The sequence below is a fragment of the Pseudomyrmex gracilis genome, unplaced genomic scaffold, assembly GCF_002006095.1.
Source record: "Pseudomyrmex gracilis isolate BER0280 unplaced genomic scaffold, ASM200609v1 scaffold_17, whole genome shotgun sequence".
Taxonomy (NCBI): Eukaryota; Metazoa; Arthropoda; class Insecta; order Hymenoptera; family Formicidae; genus Pseudomyrmex; species Pseudomyrmex gracilis.
In genome coordinates, this window is record NW_018020601.1 from 29,571 (window position 1) to 54,429 (window position 24,859).

General features: G+C 35.7%; 2 protein-coding genes across 2 annotated transcripts; one reads left to right on the forward strand and one right to left on the reverse strand.

Moving 5' to 3' along the window:
• The first annotated feature begins 15,407 nt into the window (after positions 1 to 15,407).
• Positions 15,408 to 17,105, forward strand: LOC109864167 (26S protease regulatory subunit 6A-B). The gene is made up of 3 exons (XM_020445126.1): positions 15,408 to 15,571; positions 15,696 to 16,829; positions 16,920 to 17,105. Exons 1-3 carry the CDS (start codon positions 15,530 to 15,532, stop codon positions 17,028 to 17,030), a joined length of 1,287 nt encoding a protein of 428 aa, XP_020300715.1. The 5' UTR covers positions 15,408 to 15,529; the 3' UTR covers positions 17,031 to 17,105.
• Positions 17,106 to 17,192: 87 nt separating this feature from the next.
• LOC109864168 (RNA-binding protein 8A) lies at positions 17,193 to 18,433 on the reverse strand. The gene is made up of 4 exons (XM_020445127.1): positions 18,263 to 18,433; positions 17,994 to 18,140; positions 17,654 to 17,915; positions 17,193 to 17,487 (listed from the first exon to the last, which is right to left on the reverse strand). The coding sequence occupies exons 1-4, from the start codon at positions 18,321 to 18,323 to the stop codon at positions 17,457 to 17,459; spliced, it is 501 nt and encodes a 166-aa protein (XP_020300716.1). The 5' UTR covers positions 18,324 to 18,433; the 3' UTR covers positions 17,193 to 17,456.
• Between the last annotated feature and the right edge of the window lie 6,426 nt (positions 18,434 to 24,859).

Below are 24,859 nucleotides of genomic sequence, written 5' to 3' on the forward strand. Positions count from 1 at the left end.
CCCACAAAGCAGGTCTTTTTTTGCGGATAGCTTCGCGTACGGATCCGAATGATATGTTGGTGGTCTCAGCTATCTCCCTTATCGTCAATTTGCGATTTTCGATCAACAATTGTCGGATTTCATCGACGTTTTCATCAGTTTTCGATGTCGATGGCCTCCCAGGACGAGCATCGTCTTCAACAGCTTCACGACCACTTTTAAAGCGTTCATACCACTGGTACACCTGTGTTTTCGATAGAGTATTGTCACCATAACACTTTTGTAACATCTTTAATGTGTCGGAACACTTAATTTCATTTTTATAGCAAAATTTAATGCAAGAACGTTGTTCAAGTTTTGAATCCATTGTAAAAATCGCCGCGACGTAAAAACTTGATGTAAAGAAATCACTGTCATAAAGGTAAATGAACAGCTGATAAGCAGAAACTTGGCATAGGTGTCCGTAACAGTGCTGCCAACGTGACACAAACAACAGAATTCTAAACCGATAAGCCCGCGAGGTTTAAATTAAAAATTCCGGTTATTTTTTGATCATGGTAGTATATGTCATAGTATATGCTGTTATATTAGCTCATCACATATGTTGCTACGAGTAACACCGGTAGCGCTCAAAGCGCACTGGGCTGTCTTAAGCGCGTAAGATGCATGCTTATTCGCTGATCTTTGTTAATTAAGATCTCGGTAACTATTACGAATCTAGCAAAATGGTATAAAACTTTTTGACTCAGTTTTACTCCTATTTGTTCACGAGAGATGTTACACCAATTCTGGGACACCCTGTATATAGCATATAATATATGCACGTCTCGAATTTTTATTATGTAAACTACTTTATTTTCGCGCCGATACAACAAAACTTACTGCACATAAACATTGTCGATGCAATACAAAGATTTATGCGACACCGATTTGGCGCGCAACACGCGCGCGCGTTTCCGGCTCCCAGCTGGCATCAACGTGCTGCTAACAAGGCGCGAGACGTCGCGTTGCTCTGGAAGAGCGTCGCGGGTTGACGTCAATATTGAAATGCCGCGTCTCCACCCTCTATCCCTCTACCCGTTTCACCTGACTTTTCTCTTCCGTCCTGCTCCTGCTCACGGAATTGCGGCATTCTACATCTGTCTGTTTCATTCAGAGCGAGAAACTCGACAAGATGCTCGCATCGATCCCGGAAGTGATAAAGCAACATCAAAGAGATGAATAATCGCACGTGACGAGGATGTTTGTTCGAAAACAAAACTTGTCGCTCGTTGGAATTCAAGCGGCAATCTCGGAAAACTTTTAGTGGATTATATATTATATCCAAAGCAATATGTTTTGGTAAGAAATATGTATAAATATAAATCAGAAAAAGAATCATGTGGCGGAATATAAATTTTTCTTACTCTAACAGATAATAAAATGCTGAAAAGATTCAGCTATACAGAGAATTATTTGTGATTTAGACAAAAGGAAGATTTATTTATTTTGAGAAAAAAGATAAAGAATTTGTGACAAGAATACTCGTGTAATGAGAACTTATATATTAGCTGCAGTAGCTTGAAACGAACTTGAAGAAATTTATCTGCTTAAGAGAAAAGGCAAATTTCAGAAATGAGCAATATATTATAATTTTAATAGGCAATAAATAGGCCGTTGCAGGATGATGTGCAGAATTAATATATACTATTTAAATTGTGAGACGTTTCGACTTTATTTTCAGTCCTTTTCAATCTAAAATTACAATAAATGTTGAGAGTCCGTTTACAATATAATTGATTTGTACATACCATTATGTTAGTTATGTTATTTGGTCATATTATTAAAAATTAATTGTAATGTTAATGATGTTTCGTTCGTTGCATATTTCCTCGTCACTTACAAAGTAACTGATATACAACTGTCTTGATTCAATATATTTAACTGACTGACTATTTGAACTTATTTCGGAAATGAGATTGGCAGCGGAACGATGCTGTAAAGAAATGATTAAGAGATAATTCATCGCAACGAGCACACTCGCGTAAGACCAAAACTTTGCGAGGCTCTGCAAACTTGAAGAATCCCACGTATTCTCAATCAAGTTGGCTAATTTTCCATACTTTCAAACATACCAAAAATCCCGAATATAGCAAGGATCGAAGATTCAACAGCGTGACAGTAAATTTCTAAGTTGTTAATTTGCTTTAGAAACCATACTTGTAAACGCCACTTCTCGTTATATTGACATATTATTTAAAATGGTTATTCAAGAGTGAGTTTAATTACTTTAAAGTAAAATAGATCATAGCTATATTTGAAGATAGTTGTAGTATATTTTTATAGCTTTATCGTGCGTTCGTAGGCATCAGAAAAAAAATAGAAAAACGTTTAGAGCACCAACGTGCGTGACGTCGACAGACACTTGTGGGAAGAAATGAGTGGAAACAGGAAAAATAAGGAGAATATATAACATATATAGTACAATATAAAACTTCAAAGTCTTTTTTTTTAATAAACGAAAATAAAAGCAAACGGCTAATGACACTGTCGGTGGACGAGTTCGCGTCGCGACCAATTATGAGATTTATTTTTTATGGAATATTGTTTGGATGTAATTGAGACAATCTTTTGAAAGTAAAACAAGTCACTCACCTGACGTAGCCAGGGCTATTGCCGCTACGAGCGTCCACGAACGTCTCATGTTTGTTCGCACAGATACCGGAACGAGGCTCCTGCACCTTTCTCGATGAATGTTTGGCCGTGCACCTCCGCCACGTTGCCGATTTTCCCCTCCCCCTTCGTTGCCACCGCCGCCTCACTGCCCGTCTGCTCGTCTTCGCACGTGGCTGCCGAGTTTGTTTGCTTAGAAGGATCTCCCGAAGGATTATCTGTCCTTGACGATCCTCTCGGCACGATGGAAACAAAACGGTTGTAAATCCTCAGGGTCTGCCCGGTCGCACCTGTACCGGGGAAGTCAGGTGCATTGTCCTAGCTTCATCGAGGGCACGTGACCGTCTCCACGCAACGATTCTTTCAAGCTATCCGCTGCTATCTTGTACCGAATAGTACAACTTGCGCGCACTATAGCACGGATAGTCTGTACCACGACGCAACATCGTCGGGCATCACGGATATCTCTTCCTTGGATTTGGATTCGTCTACGAATTTCGTCTACCCCTTTACGGAATCTCTCTTTGTCTCTCTCTTTCTCTCTAATCGTACAGATATCCTTAATAACTGACCAAAAACATCGAGTTTTTGCACCAAATTATGACTGCAAACGATATCACAGAATTTGCGTGCTATGAATATAAAATGGTTCAGGGATGTATCCGCGGCCCGTTCATCGGTTCGCTCCGTCTGTCAAGCTTCCCGCGTTTGCTCGCCGCTGCAGCATTGGGTCAGGGTGAACGACGGTAGTTCACCCTTGGTACTGCGGGTTTCGAGGCGCGTGCAACTGGCAGCACCATAAGAATATCACCTGGTTTCTCTCGCTTGTCATAGAGATACGTGTCGCTCGAGCTGCTCTTGTAATCTCGGTCGCAGGATTACCACTCTCTTTCTCTCTCTTTCTTTTTGTCTCTCTCTTTTCCAGTAAAGGAAGAAGATTGCCAGATGCGGCCTTGCCGGCGACCAACGCTGGACTGATTCTCATTTGGCTGCAGCGCCGCGCGGTACTGCCGCTTCGGCCCGCTTTGGCGCTAGCTCTGTGGTAGCCTACGGTCGCCACCGTTCACCACCTCTCCTCGACGATCGTGATATCTCTGTTCTTTTGCACTACCTCTCCCTCTGGCTTTTCTCCCATTCTCATCTCGTCTCTGTCTGGCTTAGCATGTATACCTTTGCTAGTCGTCGTGTGCGTCTTGATCCCTTCCCTCATCGAGATTCTGCATCCCGTATCGTTGTCCCACTCTTGATCGCCGATTCTCTGTCCGTCTCTCGCAATCCTTCTCCCCTATCTTTTCGCTCTTCCTTTCTCTCTTCCTCTTTTTCTCTTTCATTCTTGTTTCCGTCACATATATGTTCTCTCGCTTTGGCTCTCTCGATGATTCCTTTTTCTCTTCATCCACTAGCGCTTCGCTTTGCTTTCTCGCTTGTGTTCAATCCTCAACGGCCCACATCGCATCCCCGCATCATGGGGTGGCGCGCTTTTGCTCTCTCTCTCTCTCTCTCTCTCTCTCTCTCTCTCTCTCTCTCTCTCTCTCTCTNTTTCTCTTCATCCACTAGCGCTTCGCTTTGCTTTCTCGCTTGTGTTCAATCCTCAACGGCCCACATCGCATCCCCGCATCATGGGGTGGCGCGCTCTCTCTCTCTCTCTCTCTCTCTCTCTCTCTCTCTCTCTCTCTCTCTCTTTCTCTCTTATTATCCCTTCTCTTTCGTTTCCTCCCTGCTCGACTCTTCGTTCTCTGGCGTTCGTCCCTCTTCCTCCCGTGGCTATAATGCATCCCAACATCGTCGGAGAAGAGAGAATCGTTACTATGGCGAGATCAATATGATAGGACGGCGCATGCCTCGGTGGTATCCTTATACTTGAACCCTTCGCCGCTACTCGCGCACTAGTACGTCTCTCTCACCAGTTTTGCTCGCTCCGTCGTCGTCGCACCTTATCCATCGTACTCGTTACTTCGCACATCACCTCGCAGCCTCCGCCGTCCGTCTTTGTCGCTCGCAGATATCTCCCGACGATGTCTCCTCTCAGTCTCCTGACCTCTCGCGCAATCGTTCCTTTTCGTCTTGGCGCGCGCTGGAGGCCGCGTGCCAGATCGTGGGCGGCGTTGACTTAAATCGGTTCAGTCAACAGAAGGCTACATGCGAGAAGATATCGGTCTTTCTAGTTTGGATCGATCTCCGGTCTTCTTATTTTTTCTTTTCAATGAAACAAAGGTGATATCAAAATGAAATAACAGAATTCATTAACTGGGTTTGCAATTATTATTTTGAATATCTATTAGAATAAAAAGACACGCGATTTGTCTAATACTTTTTTCAGATAGCGTGTGAGAAAACTAGCAAACATTGCACTCTTTGAATGGAAAAAGACAAAACGGTTGTTTATAATATCTTGATTATGATGTGTATATTGTATTAATCGAGATGCGCTATATACTGAAATTACTGAATCGAACACATGATGCAGTATATGTCTACGTCAGAAAACACGCCAAAATACCACTTTAAATAAGAAAGAAGAAAATTATATTATCTTAAAAATTTTGAATACATAATAATTTCAATCCACCTAGAGAAATGAGATTACCTTGAGAAATGAGATAACGTAACGTAACGCTAACATAATATCGATAAAACACAAGTTAAGTTTGATTTTTCAAAATAATCGTTTCTCTTTAAAGACAAAAAGCAAAAAACAAACAATCGTTATTAATGCTGTTCTAAAATATGTGAAAGAGATAGTTGAAAAAAAATTCAAACTCCTCGTTCTCCGTTTAGTGATTTTTTATATGAAACAATGTAAAATATCGAAGTTCGGTTTTTTCTTTCTAGTTAGAAAAAGAGGTCGCCTGGACGAAGGTTAACGCTCCGATGGCCCGATTTCCCTTTGTGCTATCTTTTCTCCGTTTCGACATTACGTTCCGTTCTTCCGCGTCGCGCATCCCTCGCATGCTCCCGTGTCGTTGACGACGACGTTGATCGTACTCTATAAGAATACTTCTCTCGACGCAAAGCCGCGAATTACTTATCGATATCTACGACCGGATTTTCCAATAAGTCAACTTATGTTTGAAACAGTTATTTTTTGATATGTAAGTTGTGTAACAACGTCATTTTTAATCTAAACAGTAAATAATTTTATGATAAATTCGGTGTTTTGATTTTTTCAAAGTATTTTTTTCAGGAAAAAAATGTTATTTATCGTAGTTTCTAAATATAATTTTGTGTAAATGCATCTTTTATAAAAGCAAGTTTAAGTGTTTTCTTAAGAAAAAAATTTAAAAAAATATATACATATACATATATGTAACATACATATAATGTCTTAGAATTTATTTGTAGAAATCCGATTTTATAATGTTTCGATGCTGGTAACTTCGGCAAACACGCATCATATTTATATTTACATCACTGGTGCCTTTGCGAATTTTGCTGCTGGTAATAGTCGTAAGTTTATACACTCTGCTGGCGTCAAAGTTGCAACGTTTCTCGGACAGTTTTTGAGCAGTTTCCGCCACGATGCTCCGACATTCTTCGACATCTCCTCACGCTTCCGTGTCTGATTGTCTGTTGCGTTTCCGCTTCAACGGTTCCTTACATTTTTCAATCCAACTTATTTGACGCCGTCCAATCGCGAAGAATAACCAATGTAAGCCCCACGTCTCCGAGTTTTGCGTTTGACTAGGAGAAAAAGTGAGATAACTTTTCCGCTTTTCACTGCAACTCAGTCTTCTTGTTTCCGCTTCTGACTGGCGCCGAATAGAATATTTTGTATGTTTTCCGGACTATGTGCTTAGAGTCATAATTGTCTATCAGCATCTCGTTTTTTATTATATGTTGATATTCCAAAAATTCCATTCCGTTAACGTATAACGTTGGCCAAAAGTATATATTAGAAATTAAAATAAATGAAATATCTATATGTAATGTTAGAATATTTCACTTCGATAGTAGTACAAGTCAATTGTTGGTCATACGACATATTTAAATTAGTAAGAATCTGTGGACAGCAAGTTTTAGTTACTAAAAATCAGTCCTCTTCTCAAAATTAATCTTCTCTTACATATGAGAATCTTTTTAATATCGTTATAGAAATATAAGCTTTATAAATGTTACACAAACACATTAGTAAGTTATAGAGTATTTGATACAAAACAAATACTAACATGAATGTCACCAAACATGTAGTGTTTGAATCGTTTTTCTTTGCCATCTCGTGAGAGATTGGCGATTATTGGCACGATGACGTTATCAATATTATCGATTAGCCGCTATTACTTAGTTTGTTCCGCTTGAGACACGCGAGTTCGCAATCGTGATGTGATGCTAATTAACCCGAATACGATATCAAGAGTGAAGATTCTTGAGCGTGGAGATAGCGTCTTGTGAACCTATTATGTTGGCTCTTCGCCGATTTGTTATCTGCGCTCGCGGCACAAATGACATCCCGCGGAATTTGGAATACTTTCAAGTTCTTATAGACGACTGTGTATCGACATAAAAGCCATTCAATTGAATCAACTAATAGATATAATCGACGAGACTGACGGAAGCACTAATTATTCATAATCGTACTCATTGAAGCGCGATCAGAACTATGTTTTCATCTTCGAACTTGTCTAAATTAAAAACATTGACTGCCGAACAAAAACAACATTCTTTTCTCTCTCAATCACTGTTTAAATTTTAGATAGTCACCTATAACCATGTTGATTTATATTAAATTATAATTTATATTGAATCGTAAAATGTAAAAATTACACTTGCAATTGAAAATAATAATATTGATCAAAATTAGCGTTTAGATTAGAAAACTTCTAAGTTTTCTTTCTACATTTGCGCAAATCGTGTGCAATATACTTAATTCAAGTAAAATATATCGCATTAAACTGAAGATTTTTGACAAATTAACGAAGAATTAAGGCTTATATAGTTTAAAACTAATCACGAAAGTTTTTGCACATGATTATTTGAATTGAAATTTTTGTATCAGATTTATGTGTGAGTCGTCATGGATAGCGCATGAAAGCACATCTCGCGTGCTTCGTGGAATTCACGAGTGCAAGATCATCTGCAGGCAGATGATAAATTGCTATACACAATTAATTGCTTACAAAGCGTGCCTATATGATCAGAAAGCGGATTTCTCGCTTGCTATCAGTTGTGAATGTAATCTATTAAAAACATTAATTAGGAGAGATTATATTTTAAATTGTTTGAGAAAAAACTCAAGTTACAAAATTTTTTAATTTAAAACATTCATCTTTGAAAATTTTTTTATATTTTCGGAGTTGACAAAGTACAGTCAAGTTTATTGATCAACTTTGAGTTTGTAATGTCACTTTAACTGCAATATCATAAAACCACTTTTTACTATTAGTAAACACGAATAATAAATTTGTCTCTTAGTTTTTTATGATTTTTTAAATATTAATTGTAACCGAATTGATACATTTTTTTGACAAATGCAAAAGCAGAAAGAACAAACAATGAGAAAAAGAAGAGAGAGATGACATGAAGTCATTTATCATTGGAAAAGATTGCAAAGTTTTGAGTATCGCAGGTTTAATCAATCAAAGCTATTTAATAATTGCTTGCTGACGTAGTAACTTAACTTAATGTTTTATAACGCCAAAGTTAAAACTTGTATACATGGTGTCTGAAAAATTGTGACACAGCCGAAGTGTAAAGATAGATTGGGTAAATCTAAATAAAAGAGTCATGTGTTATTTTGCAAAATTGCAATAATTATTGAATAATTAATTAATACATGCGATCCAATGAGCTTGTCGGCAGTGATAGTGTGGACTTTGTAGGCGTGTATAATTTTGGAAAAAAAATGCTTACTTTATGCAATCTTCTCACAGCAAGAGGTGAAACAAACAAGCGAGTGACACATCTTCTTGCAATCAGCTGATTTTTAGTTACAAAAATGCTATGCCTACAGAGTTCAGACCATCGCTTCTCGTGCGCTCATTAGATCACATGTATTGATTAATCACCCAATAACTATTGTACATTTTGTAAAATGGTATATATGATTTTTTAATTCAGATTAATCCAATCTACCTTCACACTTCGGCTGTGTAAAAATTTTTCAGACACTCTGTATATATATATACGTCACTGATTTTCTCAGCTTTATCGAACTTCAGCAAATTTCATCATATTTTTTCGGAAAAGTATTGTGTGTTGTGTGTATGTGTCCCCGTCGATATCAATTATTATCTCTGATATTTGATGCTTTCGCGATGTGTTATAAGAATTCTTGAAAATAGTTTTTAGGCTTGAACCGCGTTATTCGTTTTTTACACTGACTTTCGTTTTGTTGACATTTCAGTTTACCTCATCAGGGTTTCAAAAGTATCAGGCTGCTCTTGAAATGTCCATGAAACGTCGGTATAAAAATAACACTAATATGGCTCAAATTCGAAAACTATTTTTAAGAATTATTATCTCTCTCTCTCTCTTGTATTATTAGAATCTTTAACGCATATGCGATTTGAAAGTGAACGATGTTATTACGCAACTTTTCTCGTCTTTATAAATAAAGTAAAAATCTACGGACAAAAGTGTAAAAACAACCTTCTTAGTTAACGATTCGCACTTCCTCTCTCCATTATTGTCATTATCTCGAGTTTTTATGATTGCACGCATGTGTAGCAAACTTCCTAACGTTGAATAAATAATTATATGCTTCGTTTTTTTGTGCGCACAGAATTTGCGCGCCATCTTACTAAAAGAAAGGAGATTGAGAAATTATTCGCATCCACCTTGACGCTAGATATTTGCTCACCTGCACTCTCTTTCTTCTTCAAAGTCCAATTAACGGAATTACATTGCACTTGCTACAAAGGATTTGTTTTAACAACCTGTGATGCTGCTGTCCTGCACTGTACGACCAGAGTTCCGCCGGAAGGTATTCTCATTTCCTGAATTACCTTTCGCGTTCTCGCGCTCCAATTAATGGATGTCTTCATTCTGAGAAAGACGGGCGCTCGATAGCGCAGACGACTTGTCAACGGGATTTACAGGATTTAAGGCTGTCACAAGCACGACAATTAATGCACGTGTGCGGAAATTGAGTCGGGCCAAGTTGCGCAAAACCGGAATTCAGATATCGTTCGTCCAATTTCTGAAAACGTTGACTCCGTTATAAGGCTTATTCTAACGTGAATTTTAACGTGATTCTCTGGAAATTATACCTCTTTGTTTGGCATCGCCCCGAGTAAGTTTCTGCCGCTAATATTAATAAATGTTAAATCGAAAAGTCAGCGCCTAATTTCCGCGCGACTTTTTCTTGCTGAAAAAAAACTTCCTTCGTTTTTCTTCAATCGACTTTTACTTTAGTTTTCCCCTTTGTTTTTTAAAAGAGTTCGTGAACAAACGTCGCGACAAGGTACCGCACTTAAAAGTCACTGTTGAGCGTCGACGGGACGTTTCACGCGTTTTTTAACTAAAAAAGTACATGTATCTTGAATGTGGGTCAAGTCAGCATAATTTAATAACGTGTGGCCTGTGCGGCCTAAAAGGTTTTGCGATAAAGATTTCGAAGGCTGTCATCGACGTTAATTTTTTAGCGACACACGCCTTTTCGGTAATAGCCCACTCTCTTCCCGTCGAAGGATATTATAGAAACAATAAAGAGAGAGAAAGAGACGTAAATCATTATATAATACATCATTACATGTGGGTGATTTGATAAGTTTGGTAAATTTCTATGATGGTGTCACAATTCAATTAATTATATGATATCTGGAAAAGTTAATTCTTCAAATTCTTTTAGATTAATTTCAGCCAGGAGTGATTGTTCACGTTCGGTGAAGCGATCGTTTTAAGCGAGCGATTTAGCAGTTCATAAAAATAGAAAAAACGACAAAAAATGGAAAAAAATGGCAAATTACACGAAGTAAACTTGTAATTGATTCCTCATTCATCCTATTCTCTGGATTGGACTCCATGCAACTTCTACCTGTTCCTAAATTTGAAAATCTGCTTTCTTTTCAGTTTTTGTCGTTTTTTCCATTTTTTATGACTGCTAAATCACTCGCTTACAAAAAAACAACTACAGAACCTGATCAGCGCGTCACTTCTAGCTGAAATTTGGTCTAAAAAGGTTTGAAGAATGCAACTTTCTAAACGTCATATAATTAAATGAATTTGGCACTATATAAAAAGTTACCAAACTTATCAAACCACTCCCCTATAGTATACATTTAGGCAGAACTTGTAGATTAATTATGGCAAAATGCCGGAAAAATAATTTTATCTATTTATAAAATATTTTTTAGCGCAAATTTTAATTGACATGTTTTAATATACCAAATTTAATTTAAACAATCAGTTATAAAATAACATTTTAATAATATGCATATTTGTAAGCTTTTGACCTTTACACCATATAAAATTAGACCTTATTTAGACGTAGAATATATTATTTATTACATTATATTCTCGAGAAGAGTAAATTGGAGGAAAATAGAAAGAGAGAGACAGAGAGAATGAGAGAGAGAGAGAGAGAGTGTGTGTGTGTGTGAATGAGTAAGTTGCTCTTATCTTACACAATTCCCAGTAACAGTTAATTATTAGTCACTGCAGGTTAACTTCATTATGTGATAATATCTTTACTTATTGTAAATATTTCTAAGTAATATTAATTGTATATATTTATAAGTAATTAAAATATTTATTTCGCAGATTTTTTTATCTCATTACATTTTATTGCGGCGACAAGTATACAAGAAAAAACTGCGTCAAATATACATAAGAGTTTTTTTGCGTTATCAAGCACTCAACGAGCTGTTAGTAATTAATCCGTCAAGCGGAATAACGATGCGCAACACAAATATCGAAATTCATCGAACAACGTTAGCATAGAACATATTCGAACTTAATTAGTGCAGATTTACGTAGTTACTAGTATTTTGGAAATAATGCAGTTTCATATTTAACTGCAACAATGATATGTTGGAAAACCGCAGAAGTTACACATTATAAAACACATTTATAAAAACTTCTGTTTTATCAATTTTACATGTACAAAATGATATAAAATAACAATTTCATAATATAACAATATTTATTACGCTTTTTTATAATTTTATAAAATAATTCAAAACTTATAAAATTTATATCTTTAATATAGAAATAAATAAAAAAAAGATCAGTAAGAGTTTGTGACACATGATATTACTATGTGATAATAATAATTATTTTCTTTTTCAATTTGTATATTTTACTATACTTTTATCAAACTTGATATGATAACATGCTCAATTATTTTTTGTATTGTGTTTATTTTAAGAAAATAAAATAAACTGAGATATAGATTTTTCTAGAATAAATGCATTATAATCATGTTATATGTAAAACGCTTTTTTCTATGTATCTGTTTAACGTGTGTCTGAATTACTTAAAAACATATAAAATATTATTTCTCTATATGTACGGATTTTGTATAAATTTAAAGTAACCTCAGTTGTAAATGATTCTTGACATTTATCATACTAGTACGATGAATCTCATCTGAATAAACTCCGTGATTTCAAGATCAGATGTTATTGCATAAGTCACGTTGCATTTGTAAAAACAATAATATTGTATATATAGTATATGTAGAAATATTTTAATCAGATGTTTTTCTTGTAATAAATGCGTCTTCATTACTAACGCTAGATATAAAAAAATACACTTTTCTGATGCGTCTAGTTTTTGTGTATATATATATATGTAAAGTAGACATGCTCTCGAATGTTTTGTTACTTTCATTATAAGGTCTTTTATTTGTCTGAATTTCTTCATGATTTTGTAGCTCAAATGCTGTTGCAAAGTTCACGTTAGATATGGTAAAAAAAAAGTAATAGTAATGTTTTTACTGTTACATAATCTGCTTATATACTGTTAATGTAGAATCTACATGTTATTACTGAAACTAAGAATCGTGATTTTCAAACATTTTTTGTTAATAACTTTTTAATGAACAATGAGCGCCGCTTGAAACCTCTTGAACACTACTCAAAAAAGTGCCTTTTACAACATATATCAAGGTCAAGATCATCAGACCTTAATCCTTTATACTCAATAATTACTAACATAATCTTAATAACGTTTCAACAGCTTCAAAGGGGCGTATTCCGTTTGACCACGGTTTCGTTTGGACACAGTACGATTGCACACGTACTATTGGACACGTACGATTGGACATGGTACGATTGACCACGGTACGATTGACCACAGTACGATTGGCCACCGTAGGATTGACCACGGTACGATTGACCACTGTAGAATTGACCACCGTACGATTGACCACGGTACGATTGACCATCGTACGATTGACCACGGTACAATTGACTACCGTACAATTAACCACGGTACGATTGACCACGGTACGATTGATCATCGTACTGTAGTCAATCGTACGGTGATCAATCCTACGGTGGTCAATCGTACCGTGGTCAATCGTACCGTAGTTAATTGTACGGTAGTCAATTGTACCGTGGTCAATCGTACCGTGGTCAATCGTACGGTGGTCAATTCTACAGTGGTCAATCGTACCGTGGTCAATCCTACGGTGGCCAATCGTACTGTGGTCAATCGTACCGTGGTCAATCGTACCATGTCCAATCGTACGATGATCAATCGTACGTATCCAATAGTACGTGTGCAATCGTAACTGTGTCTAATTGTACCGTGCTCAAACGGATGTCACTCGTTTCAAAGTCTCGCTTTTTGGTCATCGGGGCGGGGCCTGCGTATATGTTGGATACAGTTTTCTACCAGCGCGCAGATGCTAGATCGTGCTGGACAGCATCGAGAGTATCAAAGCGAAGTTACTCCCACTGCCTCGATGCTCTCGTACGCATACAAGCGAGAACCGCATACGGACGAGGTTTTTGTTTGTATGCGTACAAGAACATCGTGACGGTGAGGGTACCCTGCTTCGATACTCTCGATGCTGTCCCTCACGATAGACATATAAGAAATAGACTGCGCGTTTCCTATCCTCTCTGTGGAAAAGGAATGGTCTAATCTCAGACAAGGATAGATGCTTTCACTCGTGTCTTTATTCTTGTTTAGTGACGCGATGATTGGCGGACAAGAAAAGTAGTAGAAATGAGAAATAGCGCAGTGAGGCGATAGGGAAGCGCCGAGCGATAAAGGGGCGACCGTAGGCGATTGACAGTCAATAAGTAGTTATAGTATAGATTAATTTCAATCCGTTATTATTTGTTAAAAATCATTAGTATAAATTTGGAAAAATAATTGAGTGTAAAAAAACACAAAATAACAGAAGTGTTACAGAACCTGTTCCTAACCAAAGCCGTTACATCTGTAGTTATGTAGCGTTATCTGAGCGTTGTCTCCCGAGTAAGGAACCTCCACTTCAGATGCTGAAAGACAGAGACGGAGGCACGAGTGAAAGCATCTGTCTCGCTCTGTAGTTGGACCCACTTCCCCTCTCACACGCGCAGTCTATTTCTTATATGTCTATGCTCACGATCTGGCATCTTTGTACCAGAGTGAAGTTAGCTACCAGAGAGAAGCCTGAGAGCGGCCGCTGTCATAAGAGTTTCTGCTATAGCTTTTCATGGACATGGTTCTATTCCGTGCTATGAGAATACCGACGTAGTGGGGATACGCACACAAGAGAACCGTCGTCATACATCGACATAAAGCTTCTTGCACAATGGACGGAATAGCGATAGCGATAGAAATAACACCAGTTTTAAAGAGTTTATATTTATAAATAACGGTAGGAACATCGAAATCAAACATACAAAAAATACACATGTATCAAAGCAGATCAGAAAACGAAATAAGCAATAGCGATAAAATTTCCGATGAGTTGGGATTCTGCTCTATTGCTTATCGCTATCACTATTCCCTCGCATTAAGCCTCTTGCACAATGCGAGGGAATAGTGATAGCGATAAGCAATTAACACAGAATTCCAACTCGTCGGAAAATTTATTTGCTATTGCTTATTCCGTTTTCTGATCTGCATTGATACATGTGTATTTTTGTATGTTAGATTACGCTGTTCCTATCGTTATTTATGAATATAAACTCTTTAAAACTGGTGTTATTTCTATCGCTATCGCTATTCCGTCCATTGTGCAAGGGGCTTTATGCAAGGGGCTTAATATGTCTGCACTCTTCCACGAGCCCACACGGACAACGGTCTTGCTTGTGTGAGTATTTCCACCACGTCGGTGTTCTCATAGCACGGAATGGAACCATGTCCAAAAACTTAGCACGGAATAAAACCATCGCAAGCGCAAAGGCAAGGTACACACTTACACACATATATTTATATACATGTTAATTGTCCAATAGTTTTACGTTTTGAGAAGAAAATAATAAAGAAGAATAGTTACATTATCGACACGACGTAGTTGTGGACTACTACTTAGTTCGTACGGCGCCCGTTGGCGCTACGAGCAACCCCCCCGCTTGTCCTCCGATCCCCGCGCCTACTTCGCGAAGTTTTGACGCCGTGTGGACACAGCTCTAATATGGCGACTATGCTAATATGCTAGACGCTCATTGGTTCATATAGTTTTATGCTTTGCATATGCAGCATGCAGCTATGTCATTTTGTGTGTGATAGCCCTAACTAGAGATGTTCGATTCTTTTAGAAGAATCGATTCTTGAATCGATTCTGAATCGACTTATGAAAATCGATTCTCTTGGAAAATCGGAATTAAAGAATCGATTTTTTGGCCAAAATAATCGATTTTTTAAGTAATCGAATCAAAATCGAACATCCCTAGCCCTAACAATCACGAAAGTGATTTGTGAGTTGTTCCGTGTGTCGATGGTTTTTACATAAACTTCTATTAAAAAGAAGAATATCTAGGAAGTATCAGAATTTGGAAACATCTTTCAAAACTTCTAAATGGCTACACTCGAAGATAAATCCATTTGGGAAGATGGCGAAGTATATAATTTTCCATTTTTTTGTGTTGAGGTTATGGCATCTGAAATGACAAGCATATTATAAGCATCCTTATACATTGCATTCTATCTTATATGATCAGTTAATCATGTCATTTTCGTTGTAGGAAACTTTGGGAGAAGATGTCCTGCGTATGTCAACAGATGAAATTGTGTCACGCACGCGATTACTGGACAACGAAATCAAGATAATGAAGAGCGACGTGATGCGCATTTCTCACGAGCTTCAAGCACAGAATGACAAAATCAAAGAAAACACAGAAAAGATCAAAGTCAATAAGACTTTGCCATATCTGGTATCTAATGTTATTGAACTGTTGGATGTAGATCCTGAAGGTATGGGAGAAGAAGATGGAGCAGTGGTAGACTTGGATGCGCAAAGAAAAGGCAAATGTGCTGTCATTAAGACATCCACTCGTCAGACGTACTTCTTGCCTGTAATCGGTCTTGTGGATGCTGAATCATTAAAACCTGGTGATCTGGTAGGTGTCAACAAAGACAGTTATCTTGTGCTGGAAACTCTGCCAGCTGAATATGATGCCAGAGTCAAAGCAATGGAGGTAGACGAAAGGCCTACAGAACAATATTCTGATATTGGTGGTTTAGATAAACAGATTCAGGAATTGATCGAGGCTGTTGTGTTGCCCATGACACACAAAGAAAAATTTGAAAACTTAGGAATTCAGCCTCCTAAAGGAGTTTTGCTTTATGGTCCACCTGGAACAGGAAAAACTCTGCTAGCTCGTGCCTGCGCCGCACAGACAAAATCTACTTTTTTAAAACTAGCTGGACCTCAATTAGTTCAGATGTTCATTGGTGATGGCGCAAAACTGGTCAGAGATGCGTTCTCGTTGGCCAAGGAGAAAGCGCCGGCGATAATATTTATCGATGAATTGGATGCCATTGGCACAAAGCGTTTTGATTCAGAGAAGGCAGGCGACAGAGAAGTACAACGCACCATGTTGGAACTATTGAATCAATTAGATGGTTTTAGCTCAACTGCTGATATCAAAGTGATTGCTGCTACAAACAGAGTAGACATTCTAGATCCGGCACTGCTGAGATCTGGACGTTTGGACAGAAAGATCGAATTTCCACATCCCAACGAAGAGGCGAGAGCGCGCATTATGCAGATTCATTCACGCAAGATGAACATGTCGCCTGACGTGAATTTTGAAGAATTGTCCAGATCTACGGATGATTTCAATGGAGCACAGTGCAAAGCTGTTTGCGTAGAAGCGGTATGATTAAAAGAAATCTGCATTTGTAAAACAATAGTTTTCCAAAACCTCTCTTTATCCAATTAAATAATTTGTAAAATGTGTTTATAGGGTATGATAGCATTACGGCGAAATGCAACGGAAGTTACTCATGAAGATCTAATGGAAGCAATCAATGAGGTTCAAGCAAAAAAGAAAGCAAATCTGAATTACTATGCTTAATATATTCTATCATTAAGTATTTATTAAGATATACTCTTATAAAAAATGTTAAAGTAAAAATCTTTTACCATCATACTCTCAACTTTCTAACAAATGCGTATTCATTATTGTTTGTACACTAAATAATTAAGAGAATATAAATTCTCAAGCTGTGCATATACATAAAAGATACATAAATTAATACAAAAGTTTAATAGTTCTAAAAATTATTTATTTACTTATAGCACTAGAAATTTGTTTTTCATACATATGTGAGAAGTGAAGAGAGATTTACAGTTTACTTAAACATTACACTTTGATATATTTGTTTAAATATAAATTTTTGTAGAACTTATAAAGTAATCAAAATTTTCAAGTAAAATGAGTTAAAATTGTGTAACTTGAAATTATTATACATAATAAGATTATTATACTTCGTGAATGATTCTATCGCCTTCTGTGATTTCTCTTTCTGATTCTGTAAAGATATAGGAAAAAAAACATTTATATACACTCCCAAATATAACTTGGGAAGGCATATGTACATATATGTATTTATACACACACCCAAAATATATATACATTTAGTTTTCTTTTTAAATTTTAAAAAATATAACTATGTAATTACATATTATTTTACTCACTTTTTTGGTCCTTTGACAAAACACCAATCAACAGATATAGCTTGACCTAAAATTTCTGTACCATTTAATGCTTCTTTTGCAGCTTGTGCTTCTTTAAATGTTTCATATTCTACTAATGCATAACCTTTCAAAAAGCCTGTTCTTCTATCTAAATTTAAATGTAAATTTTTTATCTGGCCAAATTCAGAAAATTTGTCTTGAATATCATCTTCTTGTGCTTCTTCATGTACTGAATTTATAAATAAGATCCATCCTTCCACAGCTACAAAAATAAAAAATATAAAAATATATGATTAGTTTGTAATAAAAAGTTTTTCACAGCCACATAAAACATTCTTACATCTCTGAGGACCAGGTTCATTATCATCTTCTTCAACAATACTCATAGATTCATAATGACCAACATCATCCTTTGTTGACACTAATTCTGCACCATGGCCTCTACCTTTCCTTCTTTTTGCTTTTTCTTTGAGACGAGCAATACCCTCTGAAAATAATAGAAAGATTTTTACAAATCATGTAACAATACTTGGAAGAATTAATGAACGTGTGTGTTAAAGTTGAGTAAACAAAACAAAGGTTAGATCTTCCAAACTTTTGAGAACTCACGATCTCCTTCGTCATCGACCTCAAACTCTTCAGCATTATCGATATCCAAAACATCCGCCATAATTAGAAATGTCTAAATAACGTGTATAAATTTCTAACAGGAACTGAAACTTGAAATGGATGCTTTCCAACTACGTACACAGCGCGTCATTGAATTGCGGAACATGCACGGGGATCGGGGGGCAAGCAGGGCGGTTGCTCGTAGCGCCAACGAGCGCCGTGCGAACTAACTAGTAGCAATCGGATATCCACAACTACGTCGTATCGATAATGTAACTGCTCTTCCTTCCTATTTTCTTCTCAAAACGGAAAACTATTGGTCAATTACTTAATATTTAAAGAGCCGTCTACAACGGAGAGTTGTAGGCCGTAATAATAAGAAATTGACCAATCACAGACAAAGTACAGAAGAATAATCGATTGTGATTTGTCAATTTCTTACTGTTACGGCCTACAACTCTCCATTGTAGACGGCTCTTAACGTTGACAAATAACGTGTATATATATATGTGTGTTTAATAGATGGATCTATTACTGCCTCCGGTAATTGGAAGGAACGTATATTGTAAAAGTCTCGTTTAAAAAAATATATGTATATTGAATATTAATATTTATATCCCTTACGAAAAAGAACTACTGGCAGTAATATATTGCGGCAGTGGTACGAAAAAAAACTAGGAAAAAAGTTAAAAATTCGCTGATTTACTTAGTAACAAATAGTTTTATTTAGAATCAGTAACAATATCACTGAATACCATTAACATATTAGTTTTAAAGTAATTGATTGCGAAAGTTTCAATGGGCTAAATTGATAGAGCCCGCTTGGTAATGAGAGGGTTCCAAGTTCCAGATTCGAATCCAGTCGAGATGATTTCTGACACAATGGATTTTTTCTACAAGATAATACTAAGACAACATAGAGAATAACCAAGAAAACTTATTCAAGAACATAAATAAAGAATCTAAGTAATTTTTTTATATTATAAATATCATTTTGTTATCAAATCGTGTTGTGCAGATCTTGCTTCATATTTGGCGTCAATTTAGTCTCAAGTTATGTTATCAAGCTTTGCTCGGTTTTTAGTAGCAATTTGCTGTTACTTTTTGTCGACAAGCTTTGGCAACAAAATCCAAGTCTAATGCGGACACAGTTGATGACAATTTGCTGAGTATTTTTGCTAAAAATTGCTGACAATTTGCTGGCAAATTGCGAACAAATTGTTTACTGGGTATACATCACGAGACTGTTCTTTTTCACTTCACTTTCTATACTAGTTTGAACTAAAGGTGTCATATCCTTTTTTTATCAATATATATTTTCACAACCATACATATCTTTTTTTGTTTATATAAAATCATCAAATTCCATTCATCAATAAATTACTTGATCATATTTATATAAATTGTCACATTACAGTAACGCAGACATAAAATTTGTCTTATAACATGTTACATCACATATACATTATTGTTATCTTGTTGTTGCCAGTAAGTAACTAACTATATAATTATTTCATTACAGAATTATATTGCATAAATAAGAAAATTATATAATCCCAATATAAATCAAGTATAACAACTGTTACATTATGTTGCTCCCATGTTATGTAGCAGTTATATTTTGTATTTGCTGGATTAGCTGTAGCACTCCTCTCAGCGCTTTGACTGCTTGTTAATGCGTTTATGCAGTCTATGCGCGCATTGATTAAATCGGAACAACTAAAATCTTGTTTATGCGGGCAATTAATGTATGCCAAAATCGGTAAAGTTTAACAATAGGATTTCAGTGCTTCTGTTTATACAAAATTGCCGAATGCGTACAAACAGAAGTATTGAATTTTTTCATTTGCACTTCACGTGACTTTAAGTCGTATCCTATATTAATGATAAATAAATAATTATTCTATATTAATGATAAATAATTATTTATATCATTAATTATTTATTTATGATAAATATGGAATAATTATTTTTTTATCATTAATATAAAATACGATTTAAGTCACGTGAAGTCACGTTTATTTATCATTAATATAGAATACAACGTTTGTGTCACTAAAAATATCTTTGATAATATTTTTATTTTCACTATTGTTTGATTCGGAGTTTGATCGCTTTCAACAATTTTAAAAGCATTAATAAAGATATTACAATTGGAATTTGTTTATTGACGTGTCGTACATCGTCCATTGTTACAACATAAACGCGGAGTCAGTCTTACAGAATTTCCAAAAAAGCCAATAAATTTTGAAGAAAAAACTGAATTTTGAAACCTGAATATTTATTATATTTACAACTATAAACAATGATGCAACGACGTTGCTGATAACGTAGTCTCAAAAAAGATGTAAAGCGCACAGATGCACAGAAAATCGTTCCGAATTACTAAAGTTTCATGCGCATTGACAAAACGGAACGATTTTAAAGCGCTGCACAGCAGTAATGCACTCTATGCGTTTCATGCGTAACTCGAAACGCACCCTTTGTTTTACATCTAATGAGCAATAAAGATAGAATGATGCGACAGTGCTGATAGCGCGATCCCCGTGCGCAGCCCATGTGTTCATCTATTTAAAATGTATTTTACTTGTCGCGCTGGTGTGTGTCGCCGCGACACGCGACAAGAGTGTCCAGGCTCTTCGATAGAATGTTTAAGGATAAAATGTTAAATGATAAACGTGATGTTCGTAAGAAATGTTTACTCAATTAAATAACTTGATTACATCCGATTAGTTATACAGCATAAAATTTACATGTTTGTTGATGGTCAATCAAATCGTGATATTACTTTAGCATTCGATATTGTCACGCAATAATGTCATTCATGATAGTGTAACGAAGAATGCAAATTAATCACTTGCAAATGTTCAATTATTGTGTCTGTTCATTGCCGCTTAACCGTATAATTTGCTATTGAGAGCCCACAACCGCTAACAGAAGGATATATTTATAATTATATTACGGACGAAATACTTAGTATACGTGACAAAAGAACAATTGAGACTTCGGTGTACATTATAACATAGTTGCCAAAACTATAATATACTTTTCATTCTTACCGCAATCATGCAGAAAATCAAGTTAATTCAACATGTGGAAATGTGTCGTGCTTGAAAAATACTCGAAATAATTATTCATTTTATTATAATTGTACATAATAAACACACACACACACACACACACAAAATCACTCAGTATGTTTGTACACACTATCTACATTTCCTATCGCACACATATGTACACACATATATGTATATGTTATACAGGGTGTCCGACAATCACTTTAACATCTCTCGTAGGCAGATAGAAGGAGAAAAACTGAGTCGAAAAGTCCTGAACCATTTTTTTCTATTATATATAATAAAGGAGTAATTATTAAATAAATCAAGCCAATCAGCGCCGACCTTTAGCCGAACGCAGTGAACCACACGTCTGGTGTGCGTGAGCGCTCCGCGCGGCTCACTGACGTGAGCCCGGCTAAAGGTCAGCACTAATTGACTTGATTTATTCAATAATTACTCCTTTATTATATGTAATAGAAAAAAATGTTTCAGAACTTATCGACTCAGTTTTACCCCTTCTATCTGTCTACGAGAGATGTTAAAGTAATTGTTTGAACACCCTGTATATATATATATATATGTTATATATATACGTATATAAGTTTTGATTATAATTAAAAATAATTTGTTAATTGTTTTAAAATCAATTAAAATAATTTCAATTGAAAAGAGAGTGCTAGAGGTTGATTCTAATAATATATTTAGAATTTTTTAACTAGTTACTGGAAACTGTTTTTCTTAAGAAGATCTAAAAGTTAAAAATTTTGATATATGTACAATAGAGAGCACCATATCGTGCGGCTCCAGGGGAAGTATTTCTCGGAAATTTCTTCTTTAGCTGCTTCTATTATTGCGCGCTCTTCTCGTTCGATCTCGGACCGTTGGCGGAAGAACGGCGTGCGATAGTATAGAGCATCCAAAGGAGAAATTCCCGAAAAATATTTCTCCTGGAGCCGCACGATATGGTGCTCCCTACTGTATATATAGGGTGTGTAAAACATACCGGTACGCGGAGAATTTTGAAAACTAAGCATTTTACGAAAAGATATTTCAGATAAAAGTTGTAGGTTTTAAAGGATCTATTTACTGGACTTATCAGTTTGACCTTGAATGACATCGGCAAAGTCAGGACAAGGTCACCTCGAATTTTTTAAATGGAACACCTTATTTTTTATTGCAAATTATAGTTTAATTCAAGAGCTTTCCAAAACATTACAATAAAAGTTATTTTTATTGAGTACTTTTTGACTTACGAGAATTGAATATTAGAGAATCGCCGGTATTTGCATGCATCTACTGACGTTATCATTCATTTCGAATGTTGCTCTAAAAAACTATGTTGAATAGAAAGTTAGGTTCTTTGTCAATTTTCTGCATCATAAGTTCACAAAATTTGTTTTGATTGAAATAATCGTAGAAAAAGTACCGACGGTACTCTAATATTCAACGTTTGTAACTCAACAAATACTTAATGAAAATAAACTTTATTAAAGTGTTTTGGAAAGCTCTTAAATTAAGCTATAAGAATCTGCAATAAAAAGTAAGAAGTTCCATTTTTGAAAATCAATATGACCTTGACCTGACCTTAGTGGCGCCATTTTCAAGAGCACACTAATACAATTAATATATCCTTTAAACTCTATAACTTTTATCTGAAACTTTTTCGTAAAAGGCCTAGTTTTCGATATTTTTTGCGATACTTTTTATACTCCCTGTATATATACAAGGTGTCTCAAATAAAGTGTTACAAGCTGTTTTCTCAGAATCTAAAAAAGATATCAAAAAAATTTTTTTTAAATTAAATGGTTCAGTGAGGCTAATCTTCTAGTGTATAACAGATTTTTTTGGAAGCACATGCAATAAGATAAAAGGGATCGCCCAACATTTGTTTAAATGGAAACTAGTATTAATTTTTTGTTATTTAAATAACTGTCATCAAACTAAACATTTACGTGAATCATTTTTTTTTATTGTGCATAGTTGCGGAGTTTTCGCGTAAAATTGGTTGCAATGAGAAACATTGGGAAAGCAAAAAGGACAAAACAACAAAAAATATCGTTAGTAGTTTCATTTTATTAAGTGTTCAAAATAATATCCTTGGACTTCTAAGCACAGATTAAGTCTTTTACAAATATTCGCTCGAACATTTGATAACATCAAACAAGTAATCGATACACACGCATTACGTATTCTTATTTTCATGTCTTCTGCAGTTGTAGGAACAGTTGCCATTACTTTATCTTTTGTTAACTTCATAAAAAGAAAAAGAAAAAAAAACTACTGACGATAGTTTTTGTTTTTTTGTCCTTTCTGCTTTCCCAATGTTTCTCATTGCAACCAATTTTTAGCGAAAACTCCGCAACTATGCACAATTAAAAAAATAATTCAAGTAAATGTTATTTAGTTTGATGATAGCTATTTAAATGACAAAACATTAATACCACTTTCCATAAAAAAAATGTTGGGCGGCCCCCTTTTCCTTATAGCATTTGCTTCCAAAAAAATCTGTTATACACTAGAAGATTAGCCCAACTGAACCATTTTATTAAAAATAAAATTTTTTGTTGATATCTTTATTAGATTCTGAGAAAACAACCTGTAACACTTTATTTGGGACACACTGTATATGTATGTGTGTGTGTGTGTGTACATATACAGAATGTCCGGTAATTGCCGCTCGTAAGTAGGTAGAAGGGATTATTCTAAGACGAAAAGTCCTATACCACTTTACAAGATTCGCAATAATTAACGTTATGTTAAGTAATAAAAATTCGCAAATGAGCATTCATCCACGTGCAAATGACAGCTCACGTCGTAGCAACAAAATAGGAGAAGCTAATATAAACAGCATGTAATATACATAAAACTCAATAATTATTGACGCCTAAACATGAAAGTATACATCATATTTGTTTCACCATAATAAATAAGTCTAATGTCAAAATGTGTCGAAAATGAGTTCGTTTATATTTAATTATTTATTCACGACAGGAATACTATAAAACAAAAAGAAAAATTATACATGATATTGATGCTTTGCGGTGTGGTGTATCCCCACATAGCATGGTTAGTAGCACAAACGTTTTTGTAACGTTTATGGAAAAAAAAAAAAAAAAAACACGTTACGGAAACGTTTGTGCTACTAACCATGCTATGTGGGTTAATATTCGAGGATATTCTTCGGATTTGAACCGCGTTAGTGTCATTTTTATACCGACGTTTCGTGAACGTTTCAGCTCACTTCATCAGGGTTTCAAGAGCAGCCTGATAGTAGCCAGTATCCTTGATGAAGTGAGCTGAAATGTTCACAAAATGTCGGTATAAAAATGACTACGCGGTTCAAACCCAAAAAATATCCTCGAATGTTAAAAATTATACATATGTATGTACATATGTACACACACACACACGCGCGCGCGCACGAACACGCACACGCACACACGTATATACTATACATATATACACAGTGTCCCATAATTGTATAAATCTCTCGTGGGCAGGTTTACACTTTACGAGATTCGCAATAATTACAGAG